Here is an 18,879-nt window from a genome sequence, read left to right as displayed (position 1 = left end):
AAAAATTTGGCTGTCAAGAGGTCAAAGTTGAAAGATTTGATTTTTTCAAACTCTGCCAATTTTGCGTCTAAACACTTGAAATTTTAGATGTAGATTACCTGGACATGAGTCAAACTTTTTACTATATATATGTATACACATGCACATACATAGGGCCTGAGCCAAGCCAGGCTGAACTGCTAGTATATATAGCTTTATTACTAATTGGAAATTGTTTTTTGTTGTATATATTATGAATAAGCTAGTTTTCCTATGAAATTTCTAAATTAAATGCTCAATCATGGATATGAACCAAATATCAATTGTTAAGTTCTTTGTTGTTGGGTATCAGGAGTAGGTAAATAAATTATTTCTAAAAATGAGAATCTTACCCATTGATCGTTTGAGATTAAATAAAACAATTAGTTACACATAAGATATATATAAAAATAAAAATGATTGGTTAAAAGCTATTTTGACAAATTATCTTCAATTCATATGAGTTGCTTTCATGGAAATTTATTTTTTGAAAAACAAAAAAATTGTCATGTTTGCTGCATGCTACTTTTCCTAGCTTTGACATATCTGAATGTTTGCCAACTTATATCGAGGCTTAAGAAATATCTTTTTTTTTAATTCTTCAAACTTAATAAGGAAAAAAACTGAAAAGTGCCACCATTATTTTTTTCACTGATCAATATTGCAATTATGTTATAAGCGCTCAACAAACAATGCAAGTTTGAAAATTTATACTAAGAATAGTATTTAATGTAACTGAGAGGAAAAAAAAAGGTCCCTTCCGTCATAAATGAAAGTATCAATATGAATATTGTTTAATTTCAAAGATCAGAGTGAAATTTGATATTTCAAATGATTCAAATATAGCCGAAACCTCAGTGTTTGATAATTACAAAAAAATGTTGATCAAGAGTTGAATAAAAAATATATAGAGATCAGAACGAGGATTTTTCTTAAGTCTTCAAAGTGAATGACATGTTATGTTCACAACCATAAAGTCTGCAGATTTACTGCATAGTCACCTATCATTAATATCTTAAATTGATTACAAACAAATAGTCAATTTTTTTTGATAAAAAATTTATATGCAAAAGTGTTTTTTTTTTTTTTAATATTAATATCTTATCATTTGCAATGATAAGATATTTCTGCTAATGACTGGTGCTATCATAGGTCTGTTTAGGAAAAATATAACAGAAGAAACCAGTGTTGATAAATTTCATAAAATAAATAAAAGTAATTTAAGATAATTCTTAAAATTGTTTATGGAACGAAATCCAACTTTAAAACTGTCCAAATTTCATGGTATCAAGTTTTGGTACGGCTAACATGTTATTACCTCCATATACTTCAATTATATAAACTTATATTTTATAGAAGATATTTGCTAGTAGATAATTATTTCCCATTCTGCCAGTCCCTGGGGAAAAATTAGTATTTAAGTAAGTATCATTTGAATAAGAGATTTTTTTTCTTTGTATTATTTGTGAAAAAAAAAAAGACAAAAATCACCACCCATCCCAAAATGGCAAGTCATTTTGCTTACAGTGTGTAAGACTTAAATTTTTTCTTTCTTTCTTTCCTCATAAAAAGAATCGGATTTATGTATTCATTAATTCGATAAAAATTTGTAAGAAGGGTGATTACAAAAGGGAGATAATTGACAAGTCTAGGAAAAAATTAAAAACAGAAGAGGTTTTTATTTTTCCTTTTTCTTTCAAAATTACAAGTAAACAGATAAAAAAAAAAAAAAAAAAAAAATGGCAATTCCATAAGTTTCAACCATGAAACTAAATGGAATATGAGGGAAAGGGGGTAAGGTAAGAATTGATTTAAAAATTCTTTGTTTTCTTTTACTGTCTGGCCCATTGGTTGCACTGTTTCTCTTTTTAATTCAAGCAAAATTCAAGAAATAGTGTCGTTTGGATGTCATAGCAGCTAGCCAGACGTGGACAGATCTGTTGTCCTCATACCGCAGTAGTATAACCATTTGAAAGACTAGTTTGGAACAGCAGTAATAGGAATAGTTAAAAAAAAAACCAAAAAACAAAAAAAAAACAAAAAACAAAAAAAAACAAACGTATCAGCACTGCTTTGGTATTTTTGGAGGCAAATCATCATATATGCGCAATATCTGGATGACAAGTGTATGCAAATGTGTTTATGCACGAAAAGAGGAGAGACTATTAAACTGTTTACTTTCTCTTTGAAGAGGGAAGTTCTTCTTAAGTGGCAGGTACTTTAAAAACGAATTACAAAGCCTTGCACAGTCTTAAAAGGTACAGTCTATTATTAATAACATCAGATGAAGAACGGTGAACATTTTTTTTTTTTTGGTTCTTTACCTTCTTTCTTTCCTTGTGTATTGTTTCACCAGTTTTATTTTGTTTTTATCACAACCAGTCTTAATTAGATTGGTGGAAACACAATTTATGTCTCTCTCTTATCTTTGATTTAATATGTTTGTTCATGTTAAATTCACCTTCTGGCAGTGTCAGATTAAAAGCTGCTACTGACAAAAATGGGGGTGAATATAGCGTTTATGGGATAACAGTGTTTTTTTTTTTTTTCTTATTCATTTTTTTTCTTTTCTTCAGTCTTTGTCTCGCACAAATTTTTTGAAATAACATGTAAAAAAAGGGGGGGTACTGTGAATTATCAAGAAGAAAATAGTGGTATTTAAAAAATGGAGTACAAGTAGAATGGTAGAAAAAGTGATTTTTGAAAAAAAAAAAAAAAAAAAAAAATTTACATCATTGAAAGTGAGAAAGCATTTTAATTACATCTGTCTCGGAAGGCTCATCTCTTCCCTCCCCTTAAAATGCTCGACTGGTTAATTTATAATTTTTTTTTTTTTTATACATTCGATGAAAAGATGGAATCCTTTATCCACACACACAAACACACAACCACATGCGCACATTGTATTAAAAAAGGTGAAACTGGTCGAATGAGACCAGAAAGTACAGTTTTGAAGTCCGCTGATAAATTACCTCGTATGTCTGAAAGCAAGATAAAGAAATTAGAAATATGTGAAAAGATAATCAGATGGCTGTTTTTTTTTTTTTTTAACTTGGTAGAAAGATAACAGTTTTTTTTTGTTTTTTTTTAAATTTTTTTTCAAGGTATAGAAATTAGAAATTAAAAAAAAAAAAAGAACACCATGTGTATATGTATTGGCAAAGGTGACATTCAGCAACCATTTATATTCATATAGTGAGAATAAGAGAGAAGTATTTAAAAAAAAAAAAAAAAGAAGCCTTTGTTAGTATTTGTGAGCTGTTGTATTTTGTTTTAAATTATTATTTATTTTAATTTTATAGATTTTTTTTTTTTTTTTTGCATTTGAGGGTTGTGTCTCTTGGATTTTTAAAATTTTTTATTTTAGCTTGATTTGTTTATTTCAAAAATCCGATAAAGTCGTTGTCATTCGCTTGAAGCCAATAGATATTGCATGTGAAATTGGCGAGAAGACTCTCTCTCTCTCGCTCTCTCTTTTGTTCCCTGCAAAGTCATCAGACAGCTGAATGAAGATATATATATATATATATATCCAACCATATACACACTCAGTGCACATTCACTCGAGAGAGCCATGGAGACTACCTGATATACAAGAGAAACAGCAAGGCAGTATAAAACAAGAAGAAAAAAAAAAAAAGCTGTCAAAGACAAAAAGGGTTTAATTCTGCCGACCAATATCTCAAACTGCAATAAAAGTTGGCAGATTTTTGTTTTCCTAGGATAGAATTCGTAAAAATGTGGAATTAAAATTATATTAGCAATAATCGAAACAGTGAGAATAAGAAATGTACCAAATGATTTCGATGAGTACCAAGAGTTTCATCAAAATATCCTCCTTATGGTTCCATACAAAGGATGATTCCAATAAGCAGCGAACAATCCCAGAGATCAGCACATTTTTTTTTTTTTTTTTGGTAAATATATATATATAAAAAATTTTTAAAAAGAAAAAAATAATGGACATCAAAAGGTTATAAGAAAAAACGTTCTATCCTAAAACAGATATTTTGAAAAATAATTTAAATAGAATTAAAAAAAAAAAAAAAAGGTCAATATAGAAAAACTTCGATTATTCTTTTTGCCTATAAAAAACAATTTGCATTCCTCTAAAAAAAATTTTTTTGAATTGCATTTCAACAATATTAAAAAAAAGAATCACCTATTAGACATATCTTAAAAAAAAAAAAATGTGACCATATAAGACGTATCTTAAAAAAAATTGTAACCAGATATTTCCAGAAATGAAGAAACTGTTTCATTTAAAACAAGAAACAAATCAGCCAAACTAACTCATTCTGTGTTTTTGCTGTTTACAATGCCATTTGCATGAGAATGTTTTCTTTGCAGTGTGCGTTCAGTTTTTTGTTTTTTTCGTAGAAACTAACAACACATCGAAACTGAAATTGCATCCGACAATTCTGGACTAAAATTGGGAGTTCTATGAACTCTAAATCTTGGACTTCATGAAAAAAACCTGAGATTTTTTTTTTCTTTGTTTTTGGATGGGGAAAGAAGAAGAAGAAGAAGAAGAAGAAAAAAGGCTTCATCATAATAATAATAATAATCCCTGAGCAACATTCCCTGCTCACCAACAGTTCCAAAGAACCAATCACTTATAATGAAATTAAAATTTACAGAATAAGTCACCTGAACACATAACTCCGATTTACCAATTTGAACATTTCTATTACCTGCAAGAATGGCCCAGTCTCTTTGTCACAACGCATTGAGATAAGTCATGAAAGAAACAATTGGAGTGAAAACTCTAAATCATCAGATGACGTCTTCATCACGATTACAAAAAAAATATGCAAGTCTGAGAATTCTCATGTTTTTGCACAATTCTTTCTTGATGTTTATTTCTGAATGCTAATCGCTTATTTTTTTCATCACATCTTTTCCATCGGGATCTTAATTTGGAAGATATAACAATAATAAAGGACAACCTTTAGCTTGTTTGTTGTCTTAGGAGGAGTGGAAGATTTAAAAAAAAAGAAACCAGTTTCAGTAGTTGCAAGAATCTCCAAACAAACTTACGTTATTTATATGAAAGGTGTTTCAAGTAAAAGATATTAATCACTTTCTTTTACCGATTTCATTTTTCTTTCCGTTTTTTTTTTTCTGGGGGGGCTGATTTTGGCACAGTTGTAGGTCTGAAATGTCTGGAAAATTGTTTTTATTTATTTATTTTCAAAATGTTTATAGAAGAAATTCATGAAGATTTTCACTACCTTAGATTATTTGCCAACAGACTTTTTGGGCATTTTTTTTTTTTTGTCGTTGAAAATTTGTATTTACACCTTGAGACATTAATGGCCAGAGAAATGAAATATTCAGTTTGTACTCCTAATTGGATATAAAAGCCATTTGCAAAGTATATCACCAATTTAGGAGGGACGCTTTTAGCAAATCCGACTGGACAGATTACTTACAAATGAAAACGAGAAATAGTTATGAGATAGAAAAAGAACAAAGACTTGAAAGTATAAATACTTCTATTTAAAACTGAACATAGAGGAATAAAATGATCAATACTTTTTGCTCTCATAAAGATATGAGACATCAAACTAAACTCAAATAATCTGTGAACTGAAGAAAGATTTAATCAATTAAACAAAAATAGTAATTGAATTTGTGGATAGAATATACATAATATGACATTGGTTTATTGTCATGACTTCCAAGTTGAATTTTGGTTTAAAACAAAATTAGAAAATGTTTTTTTAAATTTAGAAAGTTAAAAATAAAATGGAAAAAGTTTAGAAAAAAATTTATAAAAAAAAAAAAGAAACCTTTTAAAATTAAAACGAAAATATTTTAATTAAAATTTTAGATAAAAAAAAAAAAAATGATATAAAATTTAATCATCCAAGTAATGAAATTCAAGTGACTTAAATTTTATTTTATGAATCCTGGAGTTTGGGTCAATATAAAATTTTCAGAAATGAATATATTTTCCAAAGTTATTTCCAAAGTTACACAAATGAAAGTTCACAGAGAGGATGTTGACACTATGGAAACCTGGTCAAAAAACATCATTCACAAATATGGAAATGGAAACCATTGACATGGATAGAAAAAAAAAAAAAAAAAAAAAAAAAGAAGAAATTAGTACTGCAAAAAAAGACAAAAGACAAAAAAAAAAAAAAAAAAGAAATTAAAACCAGTTACATCATTTATCTGTTTTAAAGCGCAGAAGAAACTTGCTTTACACGATTTCAAATTCCACTTATTCAATAAAACGTACAATTGAAACCAGTATACTCATCCTAAACAGACGTGGGGAAATATCAACACGAAAAATACATCAACTCAGACGTTTACACTTATACATCGGCAAATATTCAAATGTTCCCATTTCTTTGCAATTATCAAATGGAAGAAAAAAATGCATCATCTTTGTATTACAAGAAATACTAATACAAATAGGATGTTCATATTATTCAGATTCTTCAAACTACTGCTCTCATCTTGAGTGTTATTTCCACAATGTTTCTATCGATGTAAACTCCGACCTTCTTAAGATGTATCTTGTTGAACTCCGGAACATGCACAAAATTTCAATTGAAACTTTTTATTTAATCCACTCAGGTAGTATGCTCTCGTTTTGTCAGCCATGACTGTGTAGAAGTCCTAATTAATTTGCAACTGTATTTTTGAGTGTCACGCACACTGAGGATTAACCTTCAACCTCCAGAAGAGTGTAACTTTACAACTGAATTTTACCAAGTACTTTATATCCACTACGCCTTGGGTTCTTGTATAGTGGATAAGGAACTCTGTCAACTTCAGTTGTAGAGTTGAAGGTTCAATTGTCAATGGCACTTGAACATATTATTATGAATTACTTAGGATTTCTACCCAGTCATGGCTGACAGAACAAGAGCATGGTACCCTCCCCCCGTGGATTAAATAAAGCATTTTGTTTGAAATTTCATGCAGATTCCCGAGTTTTACAAGATACACCCGAAGAAGGTTGGAGGTTACATCAGCAAAACATTGTGAACATAACATTCAAGAACAAAGAATTAAAATAATCAATCGTCATCTCAAAAATTCAGAAACATAAAAACAGGATGCATTTTGAACAGAAATTATCATCGGGATCAACATTGAATGAATGATACCTTGTTACTGCATGAAGGCAAAATTCATGTAATCACACGTTCAATATATTTATGAAATGAATGAACATTTTTTTTTTTTTTTGATTGGGACGATTTGAATGTATAGTAACTTTGAGATTTAAACTTGGATTAAGGTTTTGCTTTCTGCTTGCAAAACGATTCCTTTTTAGTAAACACTTATGCAAATAACACACTTCATTTCAAAGTATCTATTTTGTGTTGTTTTACGTATAAGTGCTCTTCAATGTGGATGTATTTAACAAGTAAACCCAAGAAACGGACAATAATCATTTGAGATTAATACCTTTTGTTTGATGAGTTGGAAAGATGTAGAGAGTTATATCACAACCAAACGTAGACATAAAAAAATAAATCAATAAAAATTAATATTGATTAAGAAAAATACTGGTATATTATAACACACATATACAGAGAGAGAGAGAGAGAGAGAGAGAAAGAGAGAGTGAGAAAAAATAACTCAGATATTAAATAATTTTCTTCCAAAAATAATCTTTAACGGTTCAGTAAAGTGTTTAAAAAAATCTACCAAAAAGTTTATCTTATAGGCTGACGTTGTTTTCTTAAGTTAGTCATTTGAACTTAGCATCATTTCTTTTTCTATCCAAATATAAAAGATAGTGGATTTTGGATATGATATTACATATAGAAACTTGGATTCTTTTTTTATCAGCCAAAAAAACAAAAAAAAAAACAAAAGAAACTGGTGGTCAGTTTATTTTGCAGTGGGGACATGGAAAATATGAAACTACGAATTAAAAAAAAAAGAAAAAGAAAAAGTATTCTAACTGAAAACAATAAAATATTGAAAACTGTATTTTGATTTATTTTTATTTGAAATAAAAGTATTTAATAATATTCATTTAGGTGAAGAAAAGATATTGACCATATTCTTCATTTTTGATGCACAAACTGTAAAAAACAAAAATGGATCAGCTTAGCAGTGGCATGAATATTTGAGGTGAGGATTGATCAGGGTATATATATATATATATATATATATATATATATATATATATATAGCTGTAATTGTGTGTATGTATGCCCATATTTATGCATTTTTCAATGATTAGACAGCATGCATACAAATGAAGGGATGTAATTTAGCTAGGTCAGAATGACAGGGATTGTTTTAATTTTTATAGTTTCTCAACTCACATACCATAAGCAAAATATTCAAAAAACGAATTTACTACATTTTTTGAACTTGAAGGAAGAGTATGAAGTCTTTAACCTTTCAAGAACTAAATTTGTTTAAATTAACACATTGGCATCAGAACAAAAAATTCAAACATTCACATAAAAACAAACTAATATATATATATATATATATATATATATATATATATATATATATAAAAGTATTTAATTTAAAAGCTATACATTAGTGTGCACCAGAGTTTCATCAATCTGGCCATACTTTTTTTTTTGGGGGGGGGGGTAGAAATTATCTTATAATGCCAAAACAAACCTTTAGCACTATTAAATAGTTGAATACTTAAAAAAAGAATTTTATCAAAGACTTTGACCATTGCACGGTGTTAAAGATTTTGTCTAATAATGTAAGATGGCTATTTTCCCCAAGAAAATGGCATGTCCATATAGCTGAAACCCCGATACACCCAACGGATACTCTAATGTATAGTTTTTAGGTAAGATACTTTGTACTACTAACTCATATAAAATCTACGACCACTTTCATTTTTTTTTTTTCATTTTTTTCAATTATATATATATATAATTTGTCCTTTATGGTTTGATTCTATTCTGAGAAGACAATAAAACATCTAACTAGTTAAAATTGTTACTACTTTAATGACTAAGCTATGAGCAGTCTAGTTTTAAAACAAAAATGGGTAAAAAAAAAAAAAAAAAAAAAAAAATCAAAAAACTTTTCATTGTTATTTTTTTTGTTAAATCAATCAGGTGTACCAAGACTCGAGTTTTCTTTCAAAAACATTCATGCAACAAAGGCAACTGTATACACAAATAACTTGACCCTGAAAATTTCTTTACTTGAAAGGAAAAAATGTCAGTTTAGTATCAAATCTATTAAGGCAACTTATTCTTGTGGTGATTAGAAATCATTCCCATGCAACATGGTGACCTGCCAGAGTTCAGTGTTATCATGGTGACCTGCCAATTTTCAATGTTAGTTGAAGACCATTTTATTCTAGGAGCTTGTGCTTGGAATTCAATATTTTCCATTTGTGTATGCACGCATGTGTGTGTGTATTTTGGTATTATATTTATATAATGGAAAGGAGTGATAATAAAAAAAAAGAATCTTGCGATATATTTTGATCCAAGACTTCACAAACTTCCGGCAAACTGCAACTAATGCCAACTGTGCTATCAAATAGCCAGAACTATTTATTGTTAAAACAAAAAAGGGTAGTATCATTTCACATTATTTTCTTTTTTTTTAATTAAAAAAATTCTTTTTTTTTTCTTTGCAAAATTTGATTTTTGTTTTTATTTAAAGAAGATGAAGAAAAACCTAATAAGGGTTCAGCTTCTTTTCAAAGTGTTGGTTAAGTATTTTATAAAAGAGAAAGGAAAGATATCAAAATCACATGAGGGGGAAAAAAAAATGGATATTCACAACTTTTGCAGAATCGTAACGGATTCAGATGCTTGATCTATTATAATAATAGTAGATTCACAACCATCGTATCTTTTTTTTTTTTTAATAACAAGATGAAAATTCAAAGGAATGCAAAAAAAAAAAAAAAAAAAAAAAAAAAAATCCGTAGCCATTACAACTAACCAAAGTAAAAAAGAACCAAAAAAATTTACTTAATTTATTTTAATAGAGGCACAGGAATCATAAAACACCGTTCATAATGATGTTTGTAAATTCACACGATTACCTTTGGTTTCCATTTTCATATGGAAGTCTTAATGGCTCGTTTTGTTATGGCTTTCGGATTTTTTTTGTTTTTTGCATTTCAATTTGTTTTTTTAATTTATTCATTTTTTTAGCTAATAGAAATATTGCACCTGTCAGTAAATGAAAGATGAACTTCTTCATTCCCCTTTTTTATGTGTAAAAAGGTTATTTAAAAAATTGGAATGGGATCACAACTTTATTTCGTTTCACAACACCTACAGTGTATAATTGAAATACCAGTAATTTATAGTAATAACCAAAAAAGGAATTCTAATTTCAGAAATATAATTATTACTGTCATCATCTTAATTATTTTTTTTTTATCATTATTATTATAATAGAAGTACATGAGAAATGGACATAAAATTTTCATTGGTTTATTTTTTTTTTTTACTTTTAATTTTTTTTTTATGAAAAAGTGGAGAAAAAGTTTTCAGTTTCGAATATAAAAAAATGTAGAATTGTGAGACATAATTACATTCACCCATTGCAGCAAAAATGTTGATGAAGATTTTTTTTAAAAAAGTAAAAAAAAAAAGTGAAGTTTTATGAACAAACATCTATATGATCTTGTCACATAGTCTGTAACCAAGCCAAAATAATCATTAAAAAAAAAAAAAAAGAAAAAAAGAGGAATTAAATATTCACTACTGTAAGCCAGCCAGCAACAGTATATTGTATATGTATATAAATATTTCAAGTAGTAAATTGGGAAAAGTGTTATCCATCAGTTCCATAAAATGGAACTTGTAGAATCTTAATATACCCACCCACATACAAACACAGAGGAGGATTTTTTTAATTAAAAAATTCAAAGAAAACGAGAATAAAATTGCTCTTAACCATGCAAAAAATTTGTAAATGGTGGTTTATTCTAAAACATTTCAAAGAGATTCCTAAATTAACGTCTTAATTGTAATTAGCTGTCAAGAAATGGTTGTGCTAAAAAATTATTAATGTTCCATTTCTTTTTTTTCTTTTTAGCAACTTTAGTCAAGAGACCAATTGTAACAGAAGATTCATTTTAACTATCAAACCAGGAATTAAAAATTGGGGGAGGGAAATAGAATTGGTAGTCCGTTTGCTCTAGACATAAGCACATCAAATTTCTATAAGAGGTTTTGCTTTTGTGTGTGTGTGTGTGTGTTTAAGAAAAGCCAATATTGACTTATTTTGATCTTTATGTTTCTGGCAAGGGGAGTTAATTATATATCATCACAACGTATGACAAAGGTATTGATAGACAATTACAGCCATACATTCCTTTATATTCAGCACTGTGATCGACTATATAAAGATATGCAGAGCAAGGGAATGTAGTTGAAAAAAGGGAGGTAACAATAATAATTGGGATCATGAGATTTTAAAAGAAAAAAAAAACAAAATGGGTACTATCCACATCTCCCCACACAGCCACCGAAGACGTTCCTCTGATAATCTTTGTTAGAATATCTTTGTCAATTTGTAGCCAACTAAAATATCGACAAAAACACAGCATGCTGTTAAACTGCTTAAAAAAGAAAGAAAAAAAAAAAAGAAAGGATTCCTTTGAAGTCAAAAAAAAAAAAAGAAAAAGATAATTTGTTGAAAATCTTTTGTTGATTTTAGAAGGATAAATGAAAAGAGAGGAAAACTAAAAAGACAAAACAAAAAAAATTCAAGGTTACAAGAAAAGTTCTGTGATGAACAATGTTAGATTTCTAAGGCTTTTTTTCTTTTATTTTCTTTTTTTTGGCAAGTATTCACTTATCTGGGCCAAACTTGTACAATACTTGATAATTTCTATGGATGTATTTTATTTATTAAAAAAAAAACAAAAAAACAAAAAAAAGATGTTTTTTTTTTCCTCAAAAGAAGATGATTCACCATGCTCTGCTGTTTGTTACAGTGGCCGGGTATCTCATGACTAAAATATCACAGACTCAAGTAATGCCTCTAGAGCACTGTAATGCATACACATATTGATAAAAATGGAGGGAAACACTGCCAGAACTCTTTTTGTTTAAATAATAATAATGAAGAAGAAATGGTCATTATTACTTCTGGTAGTTAACAGGATGGAAGAAAATTGACATAAAACAAACATCAACATATCTTTAAAAAAAAAACGAAACAAAAAAAAAAAAAATATTGGTGAGATATGTTAAATCTGATGTGTTATGCTTGGAGTTGGAACAGCATTGACCTGCCAAAGTAAAGTGCAGCTCAAAATCCTAAATAATTAGAGTAGGGATAAAGAAATCCAAATGACAGTTATTTTTTCTATCCAAATACTTTAGTCAACTAAATATGAATCAAATACTAAGTAGTAAAATCTTTAAAAATAATAATAAATAAATCAATTAAATTAAAAAGAAAAAACAAAAACAGATTCATTTCTTTCTTTTTTTTTTTGCTCTATAACTTTTTTTTTCTTTTAGAAATGTAAAGAAACAGTGTCTGGTATAACATTAGAAATATTGATAAAAAAAAATTCAGCAGAAAATAATTACACCAGAAATAGAGGACAAAATACAAAACAAATTATTCAAAGTTGTTCATTGTTTCTTTTTTTTCCTGCTCCCTCAGTTTTCCTACACAAAACTGAGATGTAACATTAAAACCACACATTAATGGCCAAAATATTCAGAATTAGGGTGTCTGATTCCTTCTTACATTATTATTATTATTATTATTATTATTATTATTATTCAATAGCAAAGATTAATTTAGAAAGCGGTATAGTGTTAGTTTTAAAGAATTTTGTTTTTTTACATAAAGTTAGAAGTTTTATATATATATATATATATATATATATATATATATATATATATATTAAGATCTAAAAATTTTTTTATTAAACTTGAAGAATTCTAGCAAGTTTTGTTTATCTGGATAGATTTTAAAATTTTAAATTAATTTCAAAATGTGGTAAGCTGTGTTTTTAAGCTCTTGAATATAATAACTTTATATGTAAATTCATGAGTATAAAATTCTCTTAGTTTTAGAAAAAAATGTGAGGGAGATGACAAAAAATGGGAGGGTGTAAAAAAAAAATGGCAAAAAAAGTGGGGAGGGAGTAAAATGACAAACAAAGTGGGGAGGGAGTAAAATGACAAAAAAACTGGGGAGGGAGTAAAATGACAAAAAAATAGGGAGAGGAATAAAAATGACAAAGAAAAAAAAATGTGAGGGGGATGACAAAAAATGGGAGGGTGTAAAAAAAAAATGACGAAAAGTGGAGGAGAGGTATAAAAAGATCACAAAAAGTGGGGAGGTGGGGGGAGTAAAATGACAAAAAATAGGGAGAGGAATAAAAATGACAAAGAAAAAATTACTGATTTCAGATTTTTTAAGAGAAAATTTATTTTTAAAAAAATTTAAAAATTTGAATGAAGAAAAACAAATGGTAAAAACTAAGAAATCTAAATTCCAGCATTTGTTGCTCATCTTAAGTTAACGCCACCAATAAAGTTAAACCTAATTTTATCAAGCTAACAAATGCATGTAAAGGGCTAACTATTCTTTTTTAACAAATATCTAATCTCCATAACACTAACCTGAAGAGTATACAAAAATAAAAACTAGTAACACTTTTTTAAATGCAATTAACATTCTTTAAGACCACAAAATGCAGAGAACTGACTCAATATCCAAGATGGTGGTACAAATTATTCATAAAAAAAACTTTAATAACATTGAAAACAAAAAAATGCAGCTAATTTTAAATCACAACTATAGTAAAACAAACACAAAAACAAACTCTTAACTACTATTGTACCAGAGCACATCTGATACCTATTGATACATACAAAAACTTTGTGCATATTAAAGTTCTTTTGTTTTATTAGTTTTATATGAATTACAAAAACGCCCAAATCTGTAGTATAAAATATGCAAATGTTGCATTTTCACATGTAGTTTGTTGAAAAAGTGATTATATAAAAAAACATGAACATAAATAAAAAAAAAAAACAGATTTGTAAATAAATCTTGTTTTTCTAATATTTGACAAGTGAGCATTTTTTTTAGTGTAGAAATATACAGATAATGTGAATATAACAATTTAAAATGTAAAGAGTAGAAAAATAGTAATTTTCACTTTATTTTTTTTTTGTTTTTAATAATTTTTTTAAAACATTCCTCAAAATACTGTTTAAAAATGATAAATAAATCCAGCAGTTGAGAGAAATAGAAAAGCAGTAAAAATTTGGAATGAAGGGGATAGGGGAAAGCAGTTAGGGTTTGGGTGTGATTGGGTGGATGGGGGTGGGGTGAAACACCAAGCAGATCAATATTTGCATCTGGACAACAACCCAGGTTCAATTGGAAACCAGGACGGCCAAAATTAACCAAAATGTTAAAATGGAATGGAAAGTTACTTTTTTTATTTCTTCTTTCCAGTGGGACGATAAATGGCATTTGACCACTGAAGAATATACCATTCAAGATCACAGATTAATCATATTTGTACACATCAAAAGACCAGAGGTGCCAGTGCTTACAAGAATCAAATTATGGCAACTAAATAAAAGAACTATTTCACAAATAACATTAAAAACAAACAAAAACACAAAATGAAAAAGTAATCCTAAAGTTTCAACTAATCAGAAATAATTAAAAAGTAACTGTAAAGTTTTAGTCAATCAGAATTAAAAATTCGAAAATTTCAGCCAATCAGACTGCATTAAAAATTTGAAAGTTTTAGCCCATTAGAAGTAATTTAAAAAATTCCAATATATCAGCAAATCATAATTAATTTGAAAACATAATCCCACCATTTTAACCAATCAGAATTTGGTATTCATTGATAAAATGAACAAAATATTTTGGAAACAAAATGGCTGATTATAGAAACCATAGATCCATGCAGTAACATTTTCTTTAACTGAAACTTAAAAAACAAAAAGACAAACAAGACTTTCAAACAATAATTATCCTAAAATATTTAGCATAAACTTAGAAAATTAAAACAATTATATGCTTGAATGAAATATAATAGACTGCAAAAAGAGAGCAAAGATATTTATGAACAGATTAAGTTGCCATATTTACATAAAAAAAATGACTATATGCATCAACTACAAAAGAATCAAGATCTGGAGTAAAAAAACAAAAAAACCTCAATTGTATGCATCAATAAATTTCTTGTGGATATTTTGTCAGTTCTCAGGGCATTCTTTCACAATGAGGACTTATCAATTAGATTTATTGGACAACCTAAAAATAGTATATAATTTAGAAGAAAAATAATTTTTCCTTAAAAGTAATAACCATAAAAAATTCTTTGAAAACTAGGTTGTAAATAACAAAAAAAAAACAGCTACTTAAATGCAATAACTAAAAAACTTGCAAAACGTTAATGTTTCAATTATTTATTTACAGTAACTGTAAGAGAACTATTTGACTTTAATATTTGGACAACAATTCTTAAATTAAAAATTTTTTTTTTCTTTTTCTTCAGACCACCCATTTAAATTAGAATAGTTAATAAAAAAAGCAAAGCTAATTAGTAAAAAAAAAAAAAAAGTGGGTTCAATCTAATCTTATGTTGTAAATTCAAAACGCCACGGATGTGCTTTAATTTTATGTAGACGTAACGCATCTGAACGCTTACAATTCTTCCCACAGATTTCACATGTAAAGAGGACTAGACCCGCACAAGTTTTCTCGTGTCGATTTTTGTTCGTCCTGAAAGTAAAGGCGGCCCCACACACTTTGCACAGCGACCGATTGTGTTCGCGCTGACTGTGAGCCTCAAAGATGCTCCAGTTCTGAACTTCGAATGCGCAAAAACTACACTGAAAATGTCCCCGTTCGTTGAAGTTTGGTTTGGGGCTAATTTGGCTGCGAGCGTGCTGACTTGCGGAGGCTCGCACTTTCCGTGATAATGCGGTCCCGAATAACTGTGAAGACATAGAAAACTTTGAGGCTGCTCGCTGGAGAGTCACCTCATATGTTGACTTGACGGTGCCACTTGACTGAACGTGGAAATTTGGAGAAGCAGTGTCTAAAGGAGGAAAAGAAAGAACCGACGAAGATTGGGTTTGTGCAATCGGTGACCTATTTGGCAAACTTTCTGCATGCTGGCTCATATCGACACCTTCTAAAGACATGTCCGACTGGCCGTTGACGGTATGGTTATGGCTATTATTGTTATTTTCGTATCCATTGTCAGGTGGTTCTGGCTTGACGACCACTTCGTACTCATGATTCTGTTTTTCAGATGGTCCATTCTCGTTGGAGACAGCATGTCCATCCTCTCGTGTGGAACCATCAGAAACCGCTGACAACGGATTTTCCTCGTGGGGTGATGAATCTCTTAATTGCAAGTGTTCGTTGGCCTCGTGCCGAGTTGCAGCAAACACATTCATTACTCGACTAGCTTCAGTTTGAATCCTATGCTTCCCACAAAAGCCTGAACGTAAATGATTACGTAAATGATTGTGACTTCGAAACATAGCACTGCACATCATACATTTCGTGAAACGTCCTCTCTGCGACTGCAAAATGGAGGAGCGTATTTTGTTTCTCCTGGAGCTGGTGAGTAACTTTCCTAGAATTGAACTCTGGCCAGAGGACGTTGTAGTTGTGGCTGTTTGCGACGTGTGAAAGCTCGGCATCAGGGCTGATCCAGACGTAAACTGGGAACTCGTACTTTGTAGCCTCATGGAAGTCTCACTCTGGAGCCTCAGCCTGCTCTCCGTCTCGATACTCTCGGGAAATGCAGTTGCTCCGTAAGAATTTTGGAGATGAATATTGTTTTCTGCCACTATTCGGCAGCTTTCATCCTTAACTCCAGGGAGCTCAAGGACGGAGGTTGTTAACTCTTGAGCAGTTTCATTTCCATAGGAAAGTTCTCGTTGGTTGGCATTATTTGAAACTGATACATCAAGGCCATTGCTCATGGGGTAACCATGCTCATGTCCATTCTCGTGGCTGGACAAACCCTGAGAGTGATTAACGTGTTCATCAGATCTGTCTACGATGTCCGACGCTTTGTGGGAGTTCTTGTGTGAGCTGCTACTGATACTGACATTGCGCAATTTTTCGTGGATCTTCACAACAATTTGGTTATCCGGTTCCTCAGTAGCAATGCAGATGATACCATCGATTTCAAGGCGACTGCTGTGCTCAGAGTCTAGCTGCTCACAGCACAGCTTAATGACAGCGTCATAAATGAGCTTATTTAGTTTCACCTGACCAGCCATCATTCCCTTTTCGGAGAGAAATCACAGCCACATTGAGAAGATAGCCATACCTGCAAAGAAAAAAAAAAAAAGAAATGAAAAACATTGCAAATAAAAACAATTTGTAATTTTTAGTGATAGAACAATTACAATATTTATCCTAAATTCCAATACAATTACTGATTCTGTTCTAAATTTTTGATTTCTTCTGATTTTTTTTATACCTTCTAAATATTTAGATATAGAGCTGGTGTTTATTTTTATTTTTTTATTCAGATTACCATAAAAAAATATACAAATATATATACAAACGTAAAAATACACTTATGGGAAGTGTGATCTATAGATTTTAGTTTTGCCATTAGTTTAAAAATCAATAAATATTTATTGTTTTATCATAAGTGCCGCAATAGAAAATTTAAGTTTTGAACAAAAACCAATAAAAAAAAAAACAAAAACAAAAGAATTGTTTTTTTGGCATCGGAAAATAGGCACAAATTTTTCTGATTCCAATACTCACAAAAGTTTTGATTTTTCTGATGCTGATTAATTGCCCCCAATACTACTAGTTGATCTACCCATTTCAGGAATAATGGCCTTACCCAGAGACTATAAATATAGTTATATCTAACACATCATGGGTAGGGAATTGCAGTTGTTATAGCCCCAAAATTTAGGTCGTGCAGTTCTGTAAAATACTTTTGCTAATGCACTTTTTACTAATTATATATTTGTTTCTACTAATACTAGCCTGCAAGGCTTTAATATATATCTCAACTGGTATTGCCTTTGATGCAGTATTATTTTAGTTTTTAATATTAATTTGTTCACACAATTTTTTAATTATACAGAAAAAGAATATTTTTTTAGCTGTAACTCTTCTAATATTATTCAAATAAAGTATTTGCTCTGATTTTTATTTGTAGGTGATTATTTAAAAATGGTTTACATCAGCTGAGTTCGATGAACTATTTATGATATAACAAAAGAAAATGGTTATTGAGAAACAAAGTCTGATTTGTCAGCTTAAATACTTTTTAGGTCTGACTTTGAAAATTCAATAAGATATCTAGACTGAATTCTTCGGACTACTATTCTCATTTCGATTGTCATATTCACAATGTTTCAGTTGATGTAGCTTCAAACCTTTTTTTTTTTTCATATATCTTTTCCAAGTCAGAAATTTCGATTTAAACTCAAAAATATTGAACTCTGGAATTGATATTTAATTTTGAACTTAACCCTTTATTTAATTCTGCCAATCATGACTGAGTAGAAATGTTATGTTAATTTTCGGTTATGACTGATGGAATAAGAATAATCTATTCCTGGGAATTAAATAATATGTTCAGAGGTAAACAAGTGAGTGTTGAAGCTTGTTTAAGTCATATACAGAAATACTCAAGATTGAGTTTGAATTAACAGCATATTTACTGACAGCGTTAATGTTAAAATAGGAGTACATCAGAGTTCTGCAATGAATCCATTGTTTTTCATCTGTGTCTTAGAAGCTTTGACAAGGAAGTTTCGTATAGGTTTTCTATGCTGTATGCTGATGATTTAGTACTTGTTTGTGAAACAATGGAAAAGTCTGTGAAGTTAAAATATTGGAGGAATGCTATCGAAAGCAAAGGTCTGAGAACGAATGTAA

The 18,879-nt window shown here is 29.4% G+C and overlaps 1 protein-coding gene across 5 annotated transcripts in view; it reads right to left on the bottom strand.

Annotated features, from left to right (window-relative positions):
- Positions 1-1,665: 1,665 nt before the first annotated feature.
- The window catches only part of LOC145257709 (uncharacterized), a 217,148-nt gene continuing 199,934 nt past the window's right edge, over positions 1,666-18,879 (bottom strand). For all 5 annotated transcript variants that reach the window (XM_080115682.1, XM_080115681.1, XM_080115683.1 and 2 more), the window contains exon 2: positions 1,666-17,299. In XM_080115682.1, coding sequence (XP_079971808.1) covers positions 15,585-17,252 — 1,668 coding nt within the window. In that variant the 5' untranslated portion in view covers positions 17,253-17,299 and the 3' untranslated portion in view covers positions 1,666-15,584. The remainder of the gene's footprint in view (positions 17,300-18,879) is intronic.

The sequence above is a fragment of the Euprymna scolopes genome, chromosome 3, assembly GCF_053919585.1.
Source record: "Euprymna scolopes isolate OS-2025 chromosome 3, ASM5391958v1, whole genome shotgun sequence".
Lineage (NCBI taxonomy): Eukaryota > Metazoa > Mollusca > Cephalopoda > Sepiida > Sepiolidae > Euprymna > Euprymna scolopes.
This window is presented reverse-complemented; position numbering and strand designations above follow the sequence as displayed.